This window comes from Artibeus jamaicensis, unplaced genomic scaffold, assembly GCF_021234435.1.
Source record: "Artibeus jamaicensis isolate MK-2021 breed Jamaican fruit bat unplaced genomic scaffold, CSHL_Jam_final scaffold_474, whole genome shotgun sequence".
Lineage (NCBI taxonomy): Eukaryota > Metazoa > Chordata > Mammalia > Chiroptera > Phyllostomidae > Artibeus > Artibeus jamaicensis.
The window spans coordinates 28,846,172-28,871,236 of record NW_026522046.1 but is presented as its reverse complement, the minus strand read 5'-3'; the positions used below and the strand labels follow the sequence as shown (position 1 = coordinate 28,871,236).

Genomic DNA, 25,065 nt, shown 5'->3' with positions numbered 1-25,065 from the left:
AATGTCAGGCGTTTCTTGCTTTGTTTATTACTGGTCTAATGCCTGGATTCACTCCTTGCTAGGCAATAAAGAAATAAAGGGAACATCACAAAATTGTCAGCTCATTTTTTTCAAGTAATTATGAAGTTCCACTCTCTATTAGGTCTTTTTCATCTTTCTAATGGGAGGTCTTTATAGCTGAGGGCTGGAATCATTTGCAGACATCTTCAAACCTCTGCTAGTTAATGCTGGTTTGTAGCTGAAACTTTGTCAGGCCACGGGCTGGAACATCTACACATAGCCTCTCTGTTTCATTTCTGTGTGTGGCATAGTTTCAGCCTCCTCACAGAATAGCAGCTGGGTTCCAAGAACAAGTGTCACAGAGCAAGGTGGCATTTTTATTAACTAGCCACAGAAGTCCTGAGCTCTATACGTTATTGGTTGAGTCAGTTACAGATGTCCAATCAGGTTACAAGGCAATTAGGCTTTTCCATACTGCAGGAGGTGAGCCAAGGTCACATTATAAGAAAAGCATGTGGTATTGGCGATATTGTACAATCTGCTCTAAGTGCTAGCTCAGATCCTCTCCAAAGCCATGTTACACCACCATTATGACAGTTTCACAGACGTTTCATGTTGCATCACAGTCACTCTTGCTATAGTCCATGTGACAACCAAAAGTTGGAAATGGAGTGATAATACTGTAAGTAGCATTTAATAAGTGCTTATTTTATGTCAGTTACTATAAGTAGGTACTCTTCTTTTTCTTTATTTTAATACAGTTAGGACAAGAAACTCAAGAAATAGAAAAAGTAAAGAATGGGGCCCCTCCAAGAAAAGAATACCACTATCACTGATAGAGTTTATAAAAAATAAAATAGTCTTAACAAAAGCTAGAAAAAAAACTAGGTGTCTGCACATTACTTATGTTGTCTTGCTTTATAAAGCTTCTGTTTTCAATCATTAAAACTTCATTGATCTATTTACCAGAGATATTATAAAAATACTAAATGGACATATTTCCAACCCTGCACCCATAAACCAATATTCCCCAATATTTCACAATTATAACTCCAGAGAAGAGAGTGAAGGTGGCCTGGGGAAGGGTGATAGGAAGAAATGGAAATCCTTGGCATATACGAAGTAGAACATGAAGGTCTTACTATCAGGAGAATGTGGAGGGCATTTTTCCCTGTCTCAGCTTTTGCCACATTTCCTGCTTATGGGTTTCATGGTTATAGATTTCACTATATCCGGTGTTTATGCTAAAGAGAAAAATTACTCATTGAAGCTTTGTATGCCCCTGGAATTCTGGGAGATTTTACTTTTCTAATTATGTCAAGTTGATCTGTTTCCCTTTATGTCACTTTCTTCCACCGGTTTCTCTCGCTGTACCTTTGGGGAGTCTTTTAGACATATCCGGGTTTTTCCTGGTCTTAATTGCTGAATATTAAGGTCTCTTGATTCAAAAATATTAGATCTTTGCTCTTACCCAAATCCATCAAGGTCATTGTTTTCACATGAAGAGAAGAATCAGGTTTTCGTATAACACAGGAAGACTGAAAGAGTCATGGCTTTCATTTAGTATCTAAGAGTGGCTAAAAAGTTTTAGTAAGAATCTAATCTACCTGAGCTCTTGTCTTCCTTACTCTTTCTGATTCTGCTGTAAAATAAACTTGAGTTCTGAAGAGTTTAAGTGTGGTCACGCAATGGTAGAGTCAGAATCAGAATCAGAGATCGAAATTAAGCCTCTGATTCCCAGCCCAGTGTTCTCTCCGATTACGGCTGAAATAGTCACGCACACTGATGACAGGGGTGCTCCCCATGACTCCTTAGGAAGAGGACGACAGGAGCTTCATAATTAGAGTATTTCCAGATCTGCTGGATGTGTTTCTTCTCCAGGTTGATTTCAGCCTGTATTCTTTCGCCATAATACTTCACCATGAGGATAGAGCTTTCAGTGAGTTCCGTGAGTCCTTCTGGTGAATTACTGAAACTGATAGTGGTTTGGGGGACATTCTGAACACACAATTGGTGTCACAAGTGAGGGAAGTTTTGTGTGGACTTTGTTCTCTTGATTTTCACTTGGTTCAGACACACGATATATTTATATTTCCTTTGTTTTTGTTCACAGTTATAATTCTAACTACCTAGAACAATATTTAGCATGTAAATAGGCATTCATTAAATAGTATAATAAGTAAATGAATGAAAAAAGCTGACTAGTATGAGAAATTAAAGGACTACTTATGAAATGCAATACTACAGAACCACGTTGAGAAAAGCTTCCAAAAAATGCCCACCAGATCCTTTTGTATTATATTTTGAGTAATGCTGTGTTATTTGCAGTTTTCAAAATGGTTAATCTCTGCCAGTTACAGCTCTTGGAAGTTTTGGAATTGTGTGTTTATATTAACCAGGGAGTTTTAGGGATCACGTTTTTTCAGTTTATAGGAGTCACCACCAGGTGGTGATCTTTTTATTAGATAACAAGGGTTTTTTGCCTTCAGATAAATAATTTATAAAGAAAAGAGATAAATGATATGAAACATAGTATTTATTAATAAGAAGAACAATATAATAATGCAAGGGTAAGATATTTAAATATGGTACAAGATATCTATAAGGGCATTATATAATTTCCTATTATACCAGAAATGCATTTTACAACCACAATCACATTAAAGAGTAGGTAAGTTTTATTCCAGTATAGCTTAACCTTCCCCTCTCTTAACAAGGCTTAGAACCAGTCATGCTTACGCACTACCCCATAGAGGGTTTTTGTACGTTCTACTACTGTTGGTTCAGAATTTGAAGTGTTAATAGGTTAGTAATGTGATGCTGATTAGCCTTTCAAACTATGGCTTTAGGCTAAGTTATCCAGGTATTGTCTAATACAGCAGGGATTTTAAGTGCATCTATTGTATAGTTAGTTCAACAACCAAGTTCTTTTCTTTTTTTTCTTCAGTTGCCCAAGCATACGCCCAACTCCAATGGGAGAAAAAAATAGAACACAGAAAGGACAAAGATGTTAGTGTTTTCCAATCCAACTCTTGTGTTCTTTAAATCTTGATTTTTATTAATCTTGAAATATGTACCTCACATTTATTTAATAAAACATATTTAATTGTTTCTTTGCTTAAGATACACATATCTTTGGGAAAGAAATTAAAAAGCAGCTAAAATTATTTGAACTAAAATTTTCTGTGCTTCAAGAATGGCTAAGAAAGAGTGTCAAATCTGCAACTTTAGAAATGGATACTTTTGTTTTGGATTTAGAAGGTTTTCCTCTGCTTTACCCAGAAGTTTGTTACTCTACTCGGGAGCACCTCACCGACTTAATCTGTCAGTGTTTTCATCAACTTCCATTTAAAGAAACAAAACAATTCTAAAAATGATGGAGTTTGCACTTACAACCTTTCCCAATAATGTTTCAGTTAAGGATTATTTCTGATTCCATTTGTAACAAAAAAGATTTGTTTTAAAGGCAGTTTTATACTGAAAGGGTGAAAGCAAAACACTGTTAAAGAAAGAAAGAAAAAACTTCAGTAAGTAATCTGTATTTTATAGAAATGAAGGAAACAACTATTTAGAGATTGCGGACATGCATGGTTTGACGTTGGAAGTTAATTTGCCATTTTTCAGAAGAATAAACTTTCTAGACATCAGTGCAAAGCTAACGCTGTAACTTCAGTGAGCTTGCTCTGCTAGCCCCGTTTGGTAAGCATCTACAAATACAGCTCAGAGTTCTGCTACATTTCTTCCACTCCCCAATGTCTCTTTTTCCCCCTTGCAGTTTAAAGACTAATATTATATATAGAAACATGTGCATGGGAACAGTATACTTACTCAGTTTATACAATTGTTGTTGACTCTGAGGTTGACAAGCATAGGCAAAATATTAGTAAACCAGCCCAAGATTTGATTTAGAAAAGATTTTCAGAGATTGGGTAAGAAACACATTTTTTAATTACCACAATGTGTGATCTACAGGTGACACATCAGAAGCACGTGTTTGCACTAGTTCCAGCTGTTTGCGCTAAAAATAATGAAGTAGCGAATCTGTAAAGCACATGTTGACCAACAAGTGAAAAATGAAATCACAGGGCCGAGGAACGGAGGTGTCAGTTTAGCAGTCGGAAGTTGCGGAAGCATCCTTGCCTGTACTGGACAAGTGATCACTAGCTGTCCTTGCTTTCTTCCTCCCTTTTCCTGTAAGCTTTATTTAACAACTGGATTTCCTCTTGATAGCCATCTCTGTCCTGATGCTGCCTTTTACTATTCTGCCTGTGTGCTTCCACGGTGTCCGGGATGGAGATGTTGATGTCACCGTCCGGATTACTCGTGGGCAAAAAGAGAGAATATGAGGCTGTTTCTCCCAAATCACATGAAACAAATCTGTTTTCTTTCCGTGAGTAACGAAGGGATGGAGATCTGACCTGCGCGGAGGACTGGCTGATGTTGCTAATGATCGACACCGTGTCCAAGGCCTCTTCATTGTCACAAATTTCAAGAACCTCCAAGTGTATTTTGACACTGGTGTCTGCAAATGTGGACGGAGAATCTTCTGAGTTTGGTTCATGGCCAACGCTTTTGGATCGATAGACTTCTATTTTCTTAGAGGCCGGAGTTATTTTTTGTCCTTCGGCGCTTACCTCGTAGGTAGAAAGGGACAGCGTTTTCCCTGTGGGCGCTTGGAGAGACACCATCCCCTGGAATGCGCACAGGGGAATGGCGAGGGCACCACCGGCTCGCTGGGGAGAAAACAAAGCAGTTATTACTGAAAACTCGTGTCTGGGATTAGGCCATTTACCAAGTCATTTTATCCACCAAAATGGTAAAATGTTTCTATTTCAGGCTCATTTCCCTAGCAACCTTTCACAGATAAGGGGTTTCAATTCTGCCATCAAAGTGCCGTTGTACAATTTCTCCTAGGTCAAATACAACATCTGAATGAGGGCAGGTAGGAAACTTTCTTTGAATGTACGAGGCAGATCCACTGCTGAAGGCAAGATTTGGGCAGCAGGTGTTTCCGAGAGCAGAATATGAGTGTGAAATTGGGTGTATATTTATAACCTGGAATTGCTTTTATATTCTTGTTACATATTCAGTTACATGAAGAAGTTTACGTAGGTTTAAAGAAATGTAAACTTTGTTATCAAAATGTTTACTATGCCAGAGAGAATGACAATTGTCAAAGTATAATTCAGGTTAAGAACAAAAAATACTTCAACTGTTAGTGGCTTTGAGCACACAGAAGAGGGACCACGTTACTGGAACTGTGCTACAGTGTGCTCACTTTCCACAGAGAAATCTCAGTCATTAAAGGAAACTCAGTGATGCAGAACTCCCTGTGTGTCTGCAAAAACTTGCCTACATCTTTTAACTTTCTATATCATATGTAAAACTTTGTGTATTAATTTTTTTAAATTGTACTCATCACTGAGAAATACTTAAGAAATAAAGAAAATAATACCAGTTTTTATAATAATCGATGCTCTGTATTGTTGATTTATGCCTTTATACTTTCAATGGGCTTCTTTTTTTATTACATGTTAGTGTACTATCCAAGAAGATAGTAATATGCCAGACTTCTAGAGCAGTGGTTCTCAAACCTAGGTCTCATCATTAGCATTGCCTTGTAACTTGTAAGAAATGGGATTTAAAAAAAAGAGATTTTATTTATTTTCAGAGATAGAGGAAGGGAGAAAGAGAGGGGAAAAAACACCGATGTGTGAGAGAAGCAGATTGGCCACTTCCCGCACACCCCCAACCAGGGACCCGGCCCACAGTCCAGGTGTGCACCCCGACCAGGGATCAAACCGGCAACCTTCTGGTTCCCATTCCTGCACTCAACCCACTGAGCCAAACCAGCTGGGGCAGAAATGTGACTTTTTGACCTCTACTGCAAACCTACTGACATAGAAACTATGAGGGTGGGATTCAGCAATCTGTATTTTAAACTAGCGTTCCTTCCAGGTGCTTCTGTTGCATGTTAAGGTTTGGAATTTATTACTGTAACTTAAAGAATTGTCATAGCCCAGAAAAGTGAGGGGGCAGGGCATGGTTAATCTGCACACTTTATCCATGTGCCACCTACGAAGCCAGGAGCTACTAACTACATTGGCTTAAGAGTGTTTTTTCCACAGAGGGACCGGCACGAGGGCTCATGGTGTTTTGCCAACTTAGGACGATCAGCCTTCTCAGTGTGCCTATGGCTGTCCCAAGTGTTAGCACCAAAATTTTCGTATCCCAGGAAATCTCTCAGTTCCAAGGAAACCAGCATGTTTGGTCGCCCTGTTAGCCGTGGACATTTTGCATATGGACCTAAGAGTGGCTAGAGGAAGCCCAGGACCAGGATCCCACTTTTGTGGAACAATATGGATTCTCACCTACTTGACAAATTTTAATGGGAGGGTGCATCAGGAGCTTCGTTTGCTGTGCCATTGTGCCTCCTCTAATTTAGGGACCATAAAAAGTACAGTCTAAGACCTGTGAGACATGTCATCAGGCTTTCCACTTATTCTCTATGGAGAAGTCTTGAACTCTCTTTATCTATAAGGAGACCCAGGGACATAACTTTAGGGCCTTGCACCTTAAGAGCCATAAACTTTGAAAACATGTGCAGTAAAGTTCAGTTTACTCTTCTGCTGAGGCAAAGAACTTCATCATGTGTTTTGATGTTGACTGAAGCAGGAGAGACAGAGGGACAATACCTAGGTTCATTGCTGTACCTGAGCTTTGTCTGAGTGTCCGCAACTTTTGACAAAGAAGTGACTTCTATTTTTTTTATACATTTGTTCATTAAACATTTACTGAGAACCTATTATGTGCAAAAGTCTGAGCTTAAATTGGACATACAGGTATGCTATACATTATACATATAATGTGTATAATATAATATACAAATGTCTGTCCAGAGAAAGTCCAGCCATTGTTAATGTAACAAGAGTGGTTTGGGCAACATCGATGTAACCTGGCAGCCAAGGAGAGTGGACTGGAATGTGTGCATGCATAAACTGTGACTTCATTGTACTAGTCAGTGGGGGTGGTAGATGTAGAGTGAGCACCTGTACTATGTGACTGTCACATTCAAAATGACTGAGTAGAGCAATAAATCTGCATCACGTTTTGCACTAAACTTGAACATTCCCCTGCAAGTGTTCAAGTTATTCAGGTGATTCAGAATGCTGCAGCTATAGGCAACTGGTGATTGGCAGCTTCATCATGACAATATTCCTGCTCATGCATCACATTTTGTGCACAGTTTTTTGGTGAAATGTCAGATCACCCAGGTGACTCAGCCCCTCTACAGCCCAGATTTGGTGCTTTGCAACTTCTGGCTTTTCCCAAAACTGAAATCACCTTTGGAAAGGAAGAGATTTCAGACTGTTGATGAGATTCAGGAAAATATAATGGGGTAGTTGATGGTGTTTGGGAGAACTGTGTGAGGTCCCAAGGTGCCTACTTTGAAGGGGACTGAAGCATCATTGTCCTAAATACAATGTTTCTTGCATCTTGTATCACCTTCAGTAAATATTTCTATTTTTTTTGTATTACACGGTGGGATACCTTCTGGACAGAACTCGTATAATTTTTTATGCAAAATATTATTAAAACATATGTAAATAGATAATTTGCAGAGTCTAATGACTGCTCATTCTCTTCTGGAGACTGGAACTGCGTGATATTTCTGTCAAATCCACATAGAATGTAATCTCAAGAGAAGGGAACTCTTCCTTGTTACTCTTTATTTTTTTCTGCCATTTATCACAGTGGCTGGCACATTACAATTCCTTAATATATTTGTTAGGTGAATAAATGTGTGTGGGCATGAATGAACTGAAACACTGACTTTGTAGGCTTCTTAGATTCCATATTTTAACTTTCTACACCATATAAATAAGGTCATCTCTTAAAAATATTGCTGTTTAAAATTGATTTTTTATGTTTTAAACAGCCCTATGTAATAAATAATCATAGTCACAAGTACATTAAAAGTACATATCAAAATATATATATATTTTTTAATTTTCACCCAAGGATATGTTCACTGATTTTAAAAAGAGAGGAAGGGTGGGGCATAAAAGAGAAAGAGAGAGAGAGAAAGAGAGAAATCAATGGAAGAAACATCAATCAGTTGCCTTCCTTATGCACCTGGACCAGGGATCTAATCTGCAACCCAGGTATGTGCCCTGACTGGTGATTGAGCCCACAACCTTTTGGTGTATGGGGCAACATTCCAACCAACTGAGCCAGAGCAGAACATATTTTTAATAAAAATGAAATGAAATATTATGGGACTGAATTGTGTGTGAAAGTGTAGTGCATGCTAAAAAATTGATAGATTCAGAGAATGTAAAACTACTTATTTAGTAGTCTTTGCTTTCTTTTCATTTGCAAGTCAATGAATAAGCATAAGCTGTTAGGAATAATGATAATCCATTATTGCTGTATTCTTGAGAGTAGGTGGCTGGGAGCTTTTTTGTTTGGAAATGAAAAGCAGTCTCTAAACCTCAGAAATGCTTCAAGAGGAGAAAGCATGCCATGTAAATACATTAGCACAAATAATCTGTTGTGATAATTGACTCAGACTTGCTGACCTTGGGTATGTTGAATTTTCTCTTCACTGCAAACCTCTAGGTGAATTCAGGGTGAACTTACTATCTAAAAGAGTCGCTCCAAATTCTTCTAACAAGGTGAAGTATTCTGTTGATTATCTGAATTATTTAAGAAAGACATATAGCAGATAGGATCGTAGCACTCACCAGAGACCATGGAGTTCCAATTTCCCATAATACAGTGGGAGAACTGACAGCCAGGGACATGAAATTACGTGCCCAGTGTCACACAGGTAATAATAGCAGGACTGGCTCGAAGTCTCAGGTTTCTTAACTCCCCAGGTGGGTGCTCCTTCCCCTGTATCACGTTGCCCCTTTATAAGAAATCTGCCTCAGTCAGGAGTGTATCATGGGTTTTTTGCCCTAGAAGCTAGAATTCTGGCATTAAATCATAAATAATTCAAGTGACTGACAATTTTTAACATAAATTACAATCATTTAAATTATCTTTAGATGATTTGGGTGACTTTTACACATGTAAAAAAAGTACAATACATTGAGGACTAAGTCAGGTCAACCACCTTACACAGTTTGGGGAAAAGAGACAGGAACCCTTCAAAAATAGCAGGGAGGACGTGAACTTAGTGAAAAAAAGCAAACTAGATTTCTTTATCATTTACATTTGGAGTTTTATTGAAAACTATGTGCTTACTATATTTTCATATATTCAACCCCCAGATATTTTTGTGCCATTATGTCATCTTCATTTCAATGTTTATTGTGTCAAAATAAAGGAGAAACATGAGTAAGGGCAAGAAAATGCAAGCCTTTATAAAGAGCCTACTGTGTGGCATACTATTTTTACCCATTACTCATTTAATCCTCACCAACTTTGGAACTACAAATTAGGCTGAGTAATGAATTTATAATTGATATTCGTCATAGCAAATATTTACTGAACCTGCTGGACAAAAGCCACACATCAGACTATTCACTAAGCACTGCATTTATGGCATATGACAAAATAAGGTTTACTGTTGTGAGTGCGTGAAACACAGAGTTTATTCTTGTATTATCATTTATTAATTATTGTATTGTTTTCCATACAAACAACAGGAAACCTACTTTTTCCCTACTCTGTTCATTTTCTTGTAAACTTTTCACATTGAACCTTAGAAATTAGAAACATTCATTATCCCCATTTTATACATGACATAATTAAGCCACAGGTAAATAAATAACTCAAGTTAGTAAATATCATAGTCAAATCCCAGTCAAAGATAATCTGTCTCAAACCCTCTGCTCTTAGTTGTTCTGCTACTTCAAGGCACAGTGACAGCAGATAAAATATTAAGAGCAAACACCTCACTGTCCTAATCCAGTGAAAACCCACAATATCCTAGGGGAATAAGGGAGAGTGGGGATTTATTCATATTAGAAAGTGAAGCTTTTTGAATAGAGCCCTAAAAGATCCTTTCAGTAGGCAGAGAAGTAGGAGAAATGTATTCCGGGGTGAGGGAACAATAAGAGCAAAGGCAAACGGGATTTAGGAAGATCAACACAGAGGGGAAAACGAGACTGGAGACAGGCAGGGCTCAGGGCTGAGTCCTGTGCACCAGGACGAGAAGTTTTGATTATATCTCGTAGGCAAGGCGGAAGATTTTCACTTTCACATTTACAGAAAGGAAGGACATTAAGATGTATGGAGCACCTTTTGTGTGCAGGCACAACACTTAGTACTTCACATGCGAAATCTAATTTAATATAATAACCCATAAGGGAGGTAAAATTATTTCTACTTTACGGATAGTAAATTGGAATGTGAAGAGTTTAACTAACTCGCTTAGGTTACATAGGAAGTTAAGTTTTGAACTGCACTCTAAATTCAGGTCAGATGTCCAATGCATTGCGACGTGCAGTCTGAGAAAATAATTGGGAACCCCTTGGAAGAAGTTTGGAGGCAGGGGGCAGGGAGACAAAATAGGAAGTTTTAAAAATAACCGTGGGCAAAGAAAAGGTGATGTGTACTTCAGTATCAGTAGTAGAAATGGCACATGCGGGGTGGACCATAGGGGAATTGCGGAGACAACACTCTTGAGATCGGAGGGTTATAGGGAAGCACTGCTGTGGGGTCACATACGCCTAGCGGAGTCGCCACTTCTGCAGTCCTTACTGCTCTAAGCCTCACTTATCTCACTTGCAAAATAAGAAGAATAAATGAGTTAGTGCATGTTCAATGCTTAAGCTGGGTGCCTCACACAAAGTAAGTGATCCGTAAGTATTATCTACCATTGAGAGGTAAGAGAGGAATCCCTGATGTTTTTGAGATTTCTAGTGCTAGTGTCTAGTACAAGTATTTGATACAGGAGCTTAGGAGGATATAGATAATGTAATGTTACTTTTAAAATCTCCATCTCCTATTCAGGCTCATATTCCTCTGCCCTATTACATTCTAATGGTCTAAATATGCTAAATAAAAGCCAGTGATTACTAGAGTTGATTTAAAACATGACTTGTCTGTATACTGTCTACACAGAACTTGCTTCAAATATAATAGTTTAGAAAGGCTGAAGTAAAATGATGGGAAAAGGTATAGCATATTAACAGCAACCAAAGGAAAGCAAAAATGACCATATTAATATCAGATAAAATAGACTACAGAGCAAAGAAAATTACTAGAGATTGGAAGGATTGTTATATAATGATAAAAGGATCTACCTTCCAAGAAGACAGCAATTCTGTGTATACATCAAACAACAGAGCTGCAAAACATATAAAGCAAACTGATACAATTGAAATAAGAAATAGCTAAGTTCACAGTTATAGCTACAGATTTCACCACCTTTTTGTCAATAACTGATAGAACAACAAGACAGAAAACCTGCAAGTATATGGAGGGATACAGTTAACTAGGATCTAATCAACATTCATAGAAAATTTTAGCCCTGGCTGGTGCACCTCAGTGGATTGAGCACAGGCCTGCGAACTGGAGGGTAACCAGTTCAACTCCCAGTCAGGGCACATGCCTGGGTTGCGGTCCAGGTCCTCAGTAAGGAGCATGAGAAAGGCAACCACGCATTGATGTTTCTCTCCTTCTCTTTCTCCTTCCCTTCCCCTCTCTCTAAAACTAAGTAAGTAAAATCTTTAAAAAAGAGAAAAGAAAATTTTATAGAAAGAAAACCTCTTATTTATAGAAAATTCCATCTGACAAGAGCAGAATACATATTATTTTCAAGTTCCATGAAATGTATACCAAGAAATGTCATATCAAGGCATTAAAATAAGCCTCAATAAACTTAAAAGAATTAAAATTATATAGAGTGTGTTCCCCAGCCACAAATGGATTCAAGGTAGAAATAAGTAACAAAAAGATAACAGGAGCATCTCCAAATTCTTGGAAACAAAACACTTCTAAATAATCCATGAGTCAAACAGAAAGCCTCAAGAGAAATAAAATACATTGAACTGAATGAAAAAGAAAATACACATATCAAAATTTGTGGGACACAGCTAAAGCAGTGCTGAGCCCTAATAAATGAATTTGACAAAATAATGGGACACAAATTTAATATTCAGAAATGATGACTTTTTTGTACACCAACAATGAAATATCAGAAACAGAAATCAGGAGGAGAAATACCATTTATTATAGCAACAAGAAAAATAAAGTACCTAGGAATAAATTTAATTAAGGACATAAAGGACCTGTACTTGAAAAACTGTAGAACCCTGAAGAAAGAAATTAAAGAAAATACAAATAAATGGAAGCATATACTGTGTTCATAGATTAGAGGAATGAACATCATTAAAATGTCCATACTACCAAGAGCAATCTATAGATTCAACACAATTCTTATTAAAATACCAATGGCATAGTTCACAGATCTAGAGCAAGTATTTCAAAAATTTATATAAAACAAAAAAGATTCCAAATATAGCCTCAGCAAACTTGAGACAGAGAACAAAGTAGGAGGGATCACAATACCCTATGTTGAAATACTATACTACCCTATACTACAAGGCCACTGTAATAAAAACAGTCTGGTACTGACATAATAACAGACCCATAGATCAACAGAACAGGACAGAGAACCCAGAAATAAACCCAAGTCTCTGCAGCCAATTAATGTTTGACAAAAAAGGCATGAGCTTGCAGTAAAGTAAAGATAGCCTCTTCAGTAAATAAGATTGGGAGAACTGGACTGGTACACGCAAAAAAAATTAAACTACATCACTAACTTATACCGCACAACAAAATAAACTCAAAATGAATAAGACTTAAATATAAGTCATGACACCATAAAAATCCTAGAGGAAATCACAGGCAGGAAAGTTTGAGATATCCCACGTAGCAATATTTTTGCTGATGTATCTCCTAGGGCAAGGGAAGTAAAGGAAAAAAATAACCAAATGGTACTACATCAAACGAAAAACCTTCTGCATGGCTACAGAAACTATCATCAAAGTGAAAAGGGAACCAACTATATGGGAGAACATATTTGCTAATGATGCATGAGATGAGGGTTTGATCTCTGAAATATATAAAGAATTCATATGACTCAACACCAGGAAGATAAACCAATCAAAAAGTGGACAAAGAATCTGAATAGACACTTCTCCAAGGAGGACATATAGATGGCCCATAGACATATGAAAAGGTACTCAACATCACTAGCCATCAGAGAGATGCAAATTAAAACCAAAAGGAGATATCACCTTACACCTGTCAGAATTGCCATCATTAATAAATCAACAAACAACAAGTGCTGGTGAGGATTTGGAGAAAAGGGAACCCTTCTTTTTCTTAAAAAGATCCCTTTAACATTTTATATAATAATGGTCTGGTGATGATAAACTCCTTTACTTTCTTTGTTTGTTTTTGTCTGGGAAGCTCTTTATCTGCTATTTGATTCTAAATGATAGCTTTGCTGGGTAGAGTAATCTTGGCCACAGGTCCTTGCTTTTCATGACTTTGAATATTTCTTTCCAATCCCTTCTGGCCTGCAGAGTTTCATGTGAGAAATCAGCTCATAGTCTTATGGAAACTCCCCTGTAGGTAACTAACTTCTGCTTTCTTGATACTTTTAAGATGGTCTCTTTATCATTCACCTTTGGCATTTTAATTATGATGTGCCTTGGAGCGTGCCTCTTTGTTTCCATCTTGTTTGGGACTCTCTGTGCTTCCTGGACTTGCATGTCTACTTCCTTCCCCAAATTAGGAAATTTTTCTTTCATTATTCTTTCAAACAGATTTTCAATTTCTTGTTCTTTCTCTTCTTTTTCTGGCACCATTATGATGTGAATGTTGGGGCACTTGAAGTTGTCCCATAGACTGCTTACACTATCTACATTTTTTGTATTCTCTTTTCTTCTTCTTGTTCTCATTAGTTGTTCTTTGCTTTTTTATGTTCCGAATCATTGATTGGATTCTCAGCTTCATCCATTTTACTGTTGTTTCCCTATAAATTGTTATTTCAATTAATGTATACTTTGTTTCTGACTGGATCTTTTTTATGCCATTTATGTCCTCACTAAGTCCCCTGAGCATCCTTATAACCAGTGTTTAGAACTCTGCATCTGATAGGTGAGAGTTCCGCTTATCTTCATTTTGCTTAGTTTTTTTTTCTGGAGTTTTAATCTGTTCTTTCATTTGGGCCATGTTTCTTCATCTGTTCATTTTGGCAGCCTCCCTGTGTTTGTTTCTGTGTATTAGATAGAGCTGCTTTTACCTTGTGTCTTGCTTTTACTTTGAGCCTACAGGATACATACTACATTTGTATCCTTCTACAAATGTAGTATGTATCCTGTAGGCTCCAGTGGCACAGCTTCCTCCATCACACAAGCTGGGTACTTGAGGTGCACCCTGCATGTGGGCTGAGTACACCCTCTTCTTGTAGCTGAGCCTTGGTTGCTGTTGGTAGGTCAATTCAAGGGATTTACCCAGGCCAATTCGCTTTAAGAACTGGCTGGGACCACTGATCACCACCCTCTGCCCTTCTGAATGATCAGCTGTGCAGGGGCAGGATGGTGGTGTTCTGACATGGTCTGTAGCTGCCCACTGAGTGCACAGGCTCTGGGGTTTCCCGGGTGATACAAGGCAAGGTCAGCCCCAAGTGTTTTGCCTAGGCCCACTCTGCCTGAGTTATAAAACAATCTTCGATATCTGCTACTTGGGATGGGCTTAGAGATTCACCAGGCAAAGCTAAACTGTGAATCTAGACTGGCTTCTGCTAGTGCTGGGCCTGGGGCTCACTGAGGCCTGCTGTTGCTTGTTTGGGAGTATTTTAGGAAGTTAGGAAGCATGAGCCAAGACCAGCCATTCATATGCAAAAGGAGCTTGGGTGGACCCATAAGTTGGGTGGGGTAAAGTCTGAGGTGATCTCTATGGCAGGGCAAACAGTGTTAGCCAGTTTGAGGGGGTCTCAGATATGGCACCTGCCTGCTAGCTCTGTGGCTTTGTTGGAGGAGGGCTCAGAAAAGAGACAATTGTCTCTGCTCACCTTTCTGTCTGGGAGAAAACTGTCCCCTAACTCCTGTCTTGATGCCAGATACTTCAGTTCCTTCTTGTATGCCACTGGTGCCTTTCCAGCTGCTACCCTGGTCCTGGAGCTCAGAGGGTGAGTCTGGGTAAGTTCATGTGTGAATTCTTAAAGGTAAACTACTTGGGACTCCAGAAGTTTCTTCTACTAACTCAATCCCCACTAGTTTTTGCAACCAGAAGTTATAGGGACTTACCTTCCTGGCATTGAAGTCCTGGTACGGGGCTGGAACTCCTTCTTCCTGGGATATCCTCACTAATTTTTACCTACCATGTGTGGGTGAGTGACCAGCCCATTCTTTGTTTTTTTCTCTCCTACCAGTATGGATGGATGTGTTTTTTTTTTAATTCCATAGTTGTCAGACTTCATCAACTTGATTTCTGATGGTGTGGAGTGGTGGTCGTTCCATAGTCTACCTGTAATTTTGATGTGGTTTGTGGGAGGAGGTGAGTCATGTCTGCCTATGCCACAATCTTGACTGGAAATCTGAGAACCCCTCCTTTTTAATCAATAAAGAATTGTTGCTGATGAACAGTTTTTATGCTTTCAAAATATATGAAATCTAAGCAACTATGTGCCCTGTACAATGAAAATGTTTGTGGTAGAAAGATTAAAAAAAACAAGAAAACAGTGAAGCAGTTTATAACCAATGTTTAGAAAGAAACCTGTAAGGACAATTCAAAGATGCTTATAGTTCTAATTTAAATCTTTAATCAGAAAACATTTGTTGAACACATCTATAAGTAATAGACTCTTGCATAGAATCTTGCAATATGAGTATATATGAGTGTGTATATATTATATGTGCATGCATAATAGTTTATAGTTAAATTTCCCTGACTATAAAAATGACACATTACCACCTAATTTTTGCAGTTAAAATACCATCTGAAGAATATGCACCAAACATACTAGGTTAACTAAGTTAACCTAGTTATCCTTAAAAAATTAAGGATAACTTCCATGTTATCCTTATATAATTATCCTATATAATGTTATATAGTTATATGTTAATGTAATGTGTTCTAATGTTATCCTATATAATTTAAAGAATTTTAATCCCTTTTGAAGAAAAGAATTATTCAACTCTATATAGCCCATATAGATATTATTAGCTATGTAAATCAATGAGATTTTCTTCTAATTTTTTACAAAGTTAGTTTTTTGCAAAGTAGAGGCAAAATTCTCTAGCTTTCTTTTATACTTTTTTATCTGGAAAATTATTTGAAAAGCTTAATATTTATACCTTTTAAAGAAGACAGTACATGCCATTAGAAACTGGTGGTGTTTAGTGAGCACAGCCAAGCTGGGAAACACATTCTTCAGAATCCCCTTCCTTGTATGCTTCCTGGTGAGAATCGATCAGGGCGGGACTTGCTCAATACTCGAAAGGTGGAAACAAGTCAGTGGCCATAACTACCTGAAACTCTTTTCACAGGCAGATTCAGAGACAGAAGAGGAGGTACCTAGTAGGTGCTATCTTGTCATCTCCCTCTCAGCTCCTCATCCAGCTTTTCTTCCTGACTACTGGTATTGTGGACCAATGGTGGCCTTGATCTACAACCCAGATGCTTGGCTCTGGACCCAGAGAGGTTGTGGTTCCTTCAGAGACAACACTTTTCCATGGATGACTACACAAATTCCCCCTTCATATTTCTACTTTGGGGGCTAGACATACTTGGCTTCTCAAGTTCACCGATTAGTACCCTCACCTCTCACCCTCCAACTTCTCATTCAGACCTCACTTCCCCAGCTTTGCCTACAATTCTAAGGAAGTTTCTTGTCCCATAACAGCCATCCTGTTTCTGCTTCCCTAAGTACAAAATCTCATTCGATGGAAGGAAAAACCCAAACTTAATAGTAGAAAAAAAGGCAGACAGCAATTTTTAATTAATTCAAAAACCCAAACACGCTTATGGATTGAGGTGGTAGAATATAGTTCAACCACATAATCTCTCTCATTCAGTAATAAAATGAAGAAAAAAAAAGGTCAGCCATGGATTCAAGCAGCTACCAAATAAAGAGAGCACTTAGCCTCATGCATAATCTTCTAAAAGTAATACTACAAAAAGAAACAAAAGATTCACCCACTTCCATAAGCAGTTCTACAGGAAGAAGATGACTTGAAAATATCCAAAAATTCTGGCACGTGGACTCCATTTTGGCAAGAAGTGATCTGAAGCATTGGTTCTCAAAATAAAGGGATCTATATTGTCAAAACTATTTTCATAATAATACTAAGGCTTTATTTTCCATTTGCACTGTGTTGACAGAAGCAATGATGAGTAAAACTGCTGGTACTTCAACATGAATCTCGGCAGAAGCACCAAATTCTATTAGTAGGCATTGTGCATTTCACCACTGCACGTGTGCATGCACACACACAATCTAACTTCACTTAAGAATGTCTTTGAGGTGATTATTATTATTATCTCTGTTTTGTCGATAAGATAACTGAAATATAGAGGCTTTAAGTACCTTTTTCAATGCCAGAGAGATGCTAAGTGGTAGAAATGAGATTCTAATCTGGGCAGTATGGCTCCTGAAAAAATTATGCAATGTAATTTATTCACTTACTCCATTTTTTATTGATCCCCTAGTATAAGCCAGACACTATTTCAGGGACTGGGATAATAAAGTGTTTTTTCTTCCTTTCTTCCTTCCTTCTACCCACCTAACTACCCATCTTTCTCTCTGTATATTTGCATAGAGAGCTATCATTCTGTCTGGGTAGTATAATTTTATGTTATTTGTCTCTCTCTTCTTCCTTATTTTCTGTATTGCTTGAACTTTAAAAATAATGAATATATGTTATTTTTGTAAAAACAATAAAGTCATTATTCTTAAGACAAAACCTAATGCAATTCATTTCTCTATTGAAGAAAATACCAAGTAAATTATCAAATCTTAAACTCAAAGGAGTTTATTTAAAAAGACGGCTTTGTTCTTCCTTCTCACATTTAAATTTTCTTTCTTCTCACTACTTACAAAGCAATAGAACATGTCATGTGGAAATTGTTTTCTAAGATTGATTTAGAAGGCAAGGTCTCCAAAATCTTCCCATCCCACACAGAAAATACTAGAGCAGTTCTTTTGCAAATATTATTATAAAGGACTTTTAGAAAAAATTAACTAAAAATCACAGTGATATTTTCGAATCTTATAAAAGGAAAATGCTAATGATGCAGTTACACACAGAACACGACTCCTATGCACATGCTTTGGAAACTAACTACTTGCCCTCAGGGAAATGAGTTCTGTGAGAGTAAAATGCTATATGTGACTGGGGAGAGAATAATAAACACATGTGTAACAGAATCAAGAATAAAATTTACAGGCTTGTAACCTGCCTAACAGTGTTTTTTAATTCATGGAATTACTAAGATACTGACATTTAAGTTAGTTTCTTAAATGTTTTTGTTTTTGTTTTTAATTTTGGTTTTTGTTTACATTTTGTTTTTAATTTACATTAGTTATTTGTGTACTGGATAGGGTAATCATGTGCAAAATGCATGCTGTAACTTCACAGGGTGAAAACTGATGATGCTCCAAAGTCTTTTTAAAAAAAATATGGGCCAGTGCATGGTGGTTTTTCCTTTTCCTTGTTAATAATTATTAAGGTTTCAGAATAAGTTGGCTGTTCTAATGTGGTAGTTCTGGGAATGTGCAATAGGGCATTTAGTTTCCTAGAAAAACTGATTTTCTATACTATGAACATATTCGAAGAAAATTAAATCCACTGATTAGGACTATTTGTTTTTTAATGTGTCAGGCCCACGACTCGACTTCTTTTGTTCTTGAGATCAATTGTTTCCAAACGCCAGTCTTAGAATGGTGCTGAATTGACCAGGTAAGAATCACCAGAAAATTTCATTAAAAATACAGATTTTTGGTCTCACTGCATGTGGGAGATTCTCACTCAGGTTTAGAATTGGAAACCAATTATTTATATTTGCAAAGAGATTTTCAGATGATTCTTGTTTGTAGCTATATTTGGGAAATGCTGACTTAGAGTATATCAGAAAATAAAGATAGAGCAGCAATATCACACATAGTACATCATTTCCTGGTTAATCTACCAAACATCTCAGGAAAGGACATCAAGAAATATCTTGCTATTGTACATGCCCATATTTCTTAATTTCCCAAGCTTAATGAGAAATTACAGCTAAAGAAGCAAATGTACCTTTGCATTAGCTGGGACAGTTCAAACTATTGAAAAATACCAAAACCTTGGGTGGAAAACAAATTTATCAAAAAGAAGTTAAAAGTTGAGAGCCACTCCCAAGCATGGACTCCTCTAAGTGCGGTTACAGTTGGAAGCTATAGTGTTGTGAACAAGGAGGGGAGGCCAGGTTGCAGTCAGAAAGCATTTCTAGGTCCGTGTATGGTCTAAAGAAATCTTTAAAGAAAGATGTCCAAATCTTCAAGGCACCATTGCATTCACTGTGATTTATTTTCTTGTTCTAAATAATATTTATGTTTATAACTAATTTTCTATTCATGATTCTTAGACTTTAAAAACATATACCCTTAAAGAATACAACTGTATGCACACTTGTTTCAAGGGTCACTGTTTAGAAATCAGAGCAGAATTATCAGGCTTATTTAGAGACAACACTGGAAAAGCATTAGACATGAGATCACACTTGATAACCTTTGAAGAATCCTCTGAGAGGGACCTGAATAGACAGGAGGTAAAGTTCTGGTGGAAGGAAAAAAACATGTCATATTTAAAGAAGGAGTGTTAATAGTTAAAAGAACCAGAGCAAAGAGTTTAGGGGGAGGTTGAAGAGAATGGGATGACATCAAACTAAAAAGTTCATGAGCAGTAATGGCAACTATCAGAAAACAAAAAACAAAAAATCAAGAGACAACTTACTAAATAAAAGAATATATTTGCCAGTGACATATCTAAGATATAGAAGGTGTTAATATCCAAAATTTATTAAAAAATTAACTGAAAGAACTCCAAACAATTCAATTAAAAGATGGGCAGTGGATCTAAATAGACACTTCTCCAAAAAGGAAATACAGAAGGCCAATAAACATAAAAAGATGCTCAGTGTTACTAATTGTCAGAGAAATGCAAATTAAAACCACAATAAGATATGACCTCACACCTATCAGAATGGTTATCATCATTAAATCAATAAATGACAAGCTTTAAAGAGGATGTGGCAAAAAGAGAACCCTAGTGTACTGTTGGTGGGAATTCAGATTGGTGCAGCCACTATGGAAAACATAATGGAGTTTCCTCAAAAGATTAAAAATAGATCATGGCCATAAAAAAAGAATGAATTCTTACCATTTGTGACAAAATGGATTGACCTAGAGGGTATTATGCTAAGTGAAATAAGTCGGTCAGAGAAAGACAGGAAAAACCATATGATTTCACTCATACGTGGAATTTGAAGAACAGTATAAATGAACAATCAAAACTGAGACAGACTCATAGATACAGAGAGAGAATTGGTGGTTGCCAGAGGGAGGGGAGAAGCTTGGGGCACTGGGTGAAAGGGGTGAAGAGACTAAGAAGCACAAATTGGTAGCTACAAAAAATAGTCACATGTAAGTAAGTAAAGCTTGGGAAATATAGTCAATAATACTATGGTAACTGTGTGTGGTGCCAATTGGGGTACTGGAAATATTGTGGGAAACCCTATGTAAAATATATGATTATCTAACCACTGAGCTCTCCATCACCCCAAACCAACACATAATATAAAAAAGAAGTTAAAGAAAGATAAAGCCACAGAAACCAATCACTTAAATCACATTAAAGATTTTCAACTTTTTCCTGAATGAGGAGAGAACCACCTAAATATTTCAAACAGGGGGTCAACATGACAAAAAATATATCTTTGTAAATTTATTCTGGGCAGTAAAACAGATTGAGGAAGTTCAAACCTGGAGGCAGGAGGACCAGAAAAGAGGCCATTGAGAGGGAATGCTTATTTAAATGAGGGGGAAAACAATGGCTATGGTGAGACATGGGAACAGCAAGATGTATTTAAGTTGTAAGATCTGGTGACTGATTTGATGTTGAGTGATGTTAGGAAAAAAAGGAGTCAAGGATGTTGACCAAGTACTTGGCTTGAGCAGCTACATGGGTGATGGTGTTATTAACTCCAGAGAGGTGGAACACAGAGGAGAAACAGCTTTGGAGGGACATGGGAGGCAAGGGTTCGGTATTGGAAAGCTAAAATTGGGGTGCCTGTTGCTGGTCCAACTGGAGAAATTCAGCAAGTGGTTGGATATTAGAGGCTGGGGCTCAGGGGAGATTTGACCTGAACTATATGTTTAGGTATATATTTGAGAGAGAATTGAATCAGGAGAGTTCAAAATGAGAAGTGGACCCCAAAGATCATAGACATTTAAGGAATGGATACAGAGATACAGTAGATCATAAAGGAGCCCAGAAGTGTGAGCCAAAAGAGGTGGAAAAATACTAAGAAATGTAAAATGTAATGGAAACCAAGGGAAGCATAGAAGCGAGATACAAGAGTTTCATGTGCTACTGAGATGTCAAGTAGAATAAAGACTGAGAAGTTCATTGATCCTTGGACAGGTTGGGAATACCACAGAGTCAATGCAAAGATGCATATGTATGCCATATTCTCTTAGGTGCCAATACAGGGACAAGTGGCTGATGAAAGCCATGTGGAGAAGCCCTTGGGAAATTTTAAAAGTGGCCCATGATATTTGGAAAGAAGTCTGTGAGCCTTCATCAGTGATTGCCAAATACTTTGACCAAATAGCCTGGGATTTTCCCAGTTTATAAAATTCTTTCTTGTCATATGTGTTTGTATTTGTCAGAATCGATAATCAGATTTCTTGTTGCTCAAAGAAATATGGTCACTGTATATCTTAGAAATGGACATGATGAGAACAAGAGATCATCCTGCCTTCCCCCTTCTTGCATATCAAAGGCTAAAGAGAATGTACGTGACTTGGCTCTAGAATTCTTTATCGTTTTCTGCTTCTCTCTGGACTCTCGGTTTTAGGCATCTGCACTTTTACTCTTCTGCACCAGTTTGATGTGTGGGATTTCAGGTAGCAGTAATACTCTAGGAAAAGAAGTAGATATTTATTCATTGATACATTCTTAGTGCCTAAGAGTGTTTGGCATTTAGCAGTCCCTTAATAAACACTTATCATATGAATGAATAAAAAGGGAAGAAACAACTTTTTATATTTTATAGAAGAGTGGGGAAAACTACTATAGAAAATAACTTTGGGGGATGATTAGAGTTGTTTGACGAGTTTAAAAAATACTAGCTCTTTGAGAACTTAGCCACGTGGCCAAAGTGGTTCCCACAAGTCTTAACATTCTCGAAGGGTCCCCCAAATGGCCAGTGATTGGGGTTGAGGGCTTTAGTTCCCCAGAACACCCATGAATGAAGGGTGTTCCAGACTCAAATGAGGTTTGGTCAAAATGTACAAAAGTGAGTATCCTAATATTTTTAATAGCAAAGGAGAGGCACACTGACATGTCAAATTTGTTTGGATTAGTGTATACAGCCCCAGGGGGCATGCTTTAGTAGAAGAAACAATTCTCAGCAAATCTTAGGAAGCTAGGAAAGATGGAAAAGCAGTTAACTGTTGACTTATCTCTTACTTTTATGATGCCATCATTGGAAATGTAGCTTCAGTCCTCAGAGAAGCTCTTGGAATGGGATGAGCAAGTTCATTGGCATTTCCAACAAACCACCAAACATTTCTAACAGAATACTGTTGCAACAGCACTTAATGGACTTGTTCACTCTGGTTAGCCTTCCATGTCTTATAGTGTGTGGTACAGTTTCAGCAAAGATAAGTATTTAGAACTGGCTATATAACAGTTTTAGACAGAGGTTTGTTCTGTTCCTAGGAATTCAAATACCCTTTGCTCCTTCGGAAATATTCCATATGAAATTTTAATCCAAATGTCCACCCAAGAGTCACTTTTTAACATTGTTTCCTTCCTTTCATTTTTGTGGTAGAGGTGAAACATCTGTGTTTATATGCAACTTCATTCGTGTTATGTAGGAAACATTAACTTACAAATTAGTAAATGATTTAAGAACATTCCGTCTTCAATTGTTCCATGCCAAAATATTACATTGTGTAAATGTTGTGTTTTTTCATATGACTTTCACCTTTTTAAAAAGTTTTTTCTCTCCATGGAGCTCAGTTCAGCACTACCATCCACACTCCCTACACGGCATCTTTATAATTATTAAATTTGTACAGATTTCTGTCAAAACCACCTTGAGGCTGTTTTGTCAACTTGAAACTAGGACATTATTTTTACCAGAGGATTAGCTGTGTAAGAATGTTAATTTTTAACATGGTACATGGATCCTAATACTGAAAATTATCATCACTCTTTTTATATATTCTCATAACTCATAATCCATAGTGGCAGCCTAAATAAAAATTATGGAAATTGGGTCTATGTCTATAATCCTGATTATGAAAAGCATAAAGTAATTTTCTGCTTTTATAATTTGCTTCTCAATTATCCAAACCTTTAATTATTGGAAGAGGCATTTCTTACAATATTCATCTCATTGTCTATAAAAAAGTCACCTAGTCAGGCCTCCAATTTTCTTAAGAGACTCATTTCTTCTGCTGTGATCAAAGCTTCTAAAATGTATCTATAGTAGTGTTTTTATAAATCAATTCTCTTCAAGATATTCTTCCTTATACACATTATACATGTCAGGATGAAGCAATGTGTATAAAGAGATTAGTTATTAGGATTAAATTCAAAGCTCTACCATGAAGTGACATAAACAATGTTCAACTGAGCGTGCGTGTTTATATTGTATGTAGGTGATGTTATAAATTTTCTCAATTATTAATACTACACAAGTGTTCTTTTGAAGGAATGGATGGCAAATTCACATAATGTGTGCACACATTTCATGGTGTATCTTGGGGAAGCTGGAGGGAAGGAGCAATGTATACTTTACAAAGTATTCCTGTTTTAGAATTTTATCTAAAAATACACAAGGCAACAAGGCTATTGTAATAAAAAAGAAAGAAGATGAGACATGCATATGGGCTCCCTTTCTTGAAATACTCCTAAAGGGACCATTCAGCTAAGTGGCTAGGCAGCTGGGCCTGGGGCTCACATCCTGGTTGTACCACCTTAGATATAGATGACCTTAGGGAACTTCTCTGTGCCTCAGTTTCCTTAATGTAACAGAAGGCTAACAATAGTGCCCACTTCCTAGGGTTATTTTGAGAAGGAAGTAACATGTGCAAAGTATTTAGAAGAGTGTCTGTTTTAAATAATGTTAACTGTTATTGTAAGCTTTGAGCATTGATAGTCCTGAATTTTTAAAAAACCCAATGAAGATAACAGTCAGTAAAATACATAGGGTAGAAGTAGGTAGGAAATTGTGGCAGCTATTTAGAAAGTAAAAAGATGTGAATTGGCAGTGGAACATAATTGTAAAGTGAGTATGAAGTGATGTGTTGTACAATTGTTTGATGAATATTTGACAATATGTTTTTTAATAGACTGTACATGCATTTTAAAAATTTAGAACAGGTTTCTCCACTCAAAAGAATACAGTGCTGAATACAGTGGGCAAAAGGCTTGTTCTACTTCAAAAGTAATTATTATAATGTAAGTCCACTCATACTTTTAAAGTAACAAATGTAGTTTCTTGGTAACTATTTAAAAGAACTACTAATCATTTGCAAATATTGAAGAACACGGTGTTTATGTAGTTTTGCAGGCATATACTTAAGAAACTTAATGCTAAATCTATTTCAACTTCAAGCCAAACACTACTTTCAACTTTTCCCTACAGTACAACTACTGTACTGCAAACTGAACTTTAATACAGAACTGACATCAAATATTACAGCAAACATGGTTTTTGAACAAGACTAAAGTATTCAAAGGAAAGAGAGATTTTAGGTAAAGGATTTTTTTGTAATTTGTAAAGCGTATCAGTGTAAACCAACGTGAGTAGTGTGCTCTGGGC

At 37.1% G+C, this 25,065-nt stretch overlaps 1 protein-coding gene across 1 annotated transcript in view; it reads right to left on the bottom strand.

Moving 5' to 3' along the window:
* Positions 1–4,160: 4,160 nt before the first annotated feature.
* The window catches only part of GPR149 (G protein-coupled receptor 149), a 43,236-nt gene continuing 22,331 nt past the window's right edge, over positions 4,161–25,065 (bottom strand). Inside the window, exon 4 of the mRNA XM_037140013.2 lies at positions 4,161–4,733. Within this exon, the coding sequence (XP_036995908.2) occupies positions 4,161–4,733 (573 nt within the window). The remainder of the gene's footprint in view (positions 4,734–25,065) is intronic.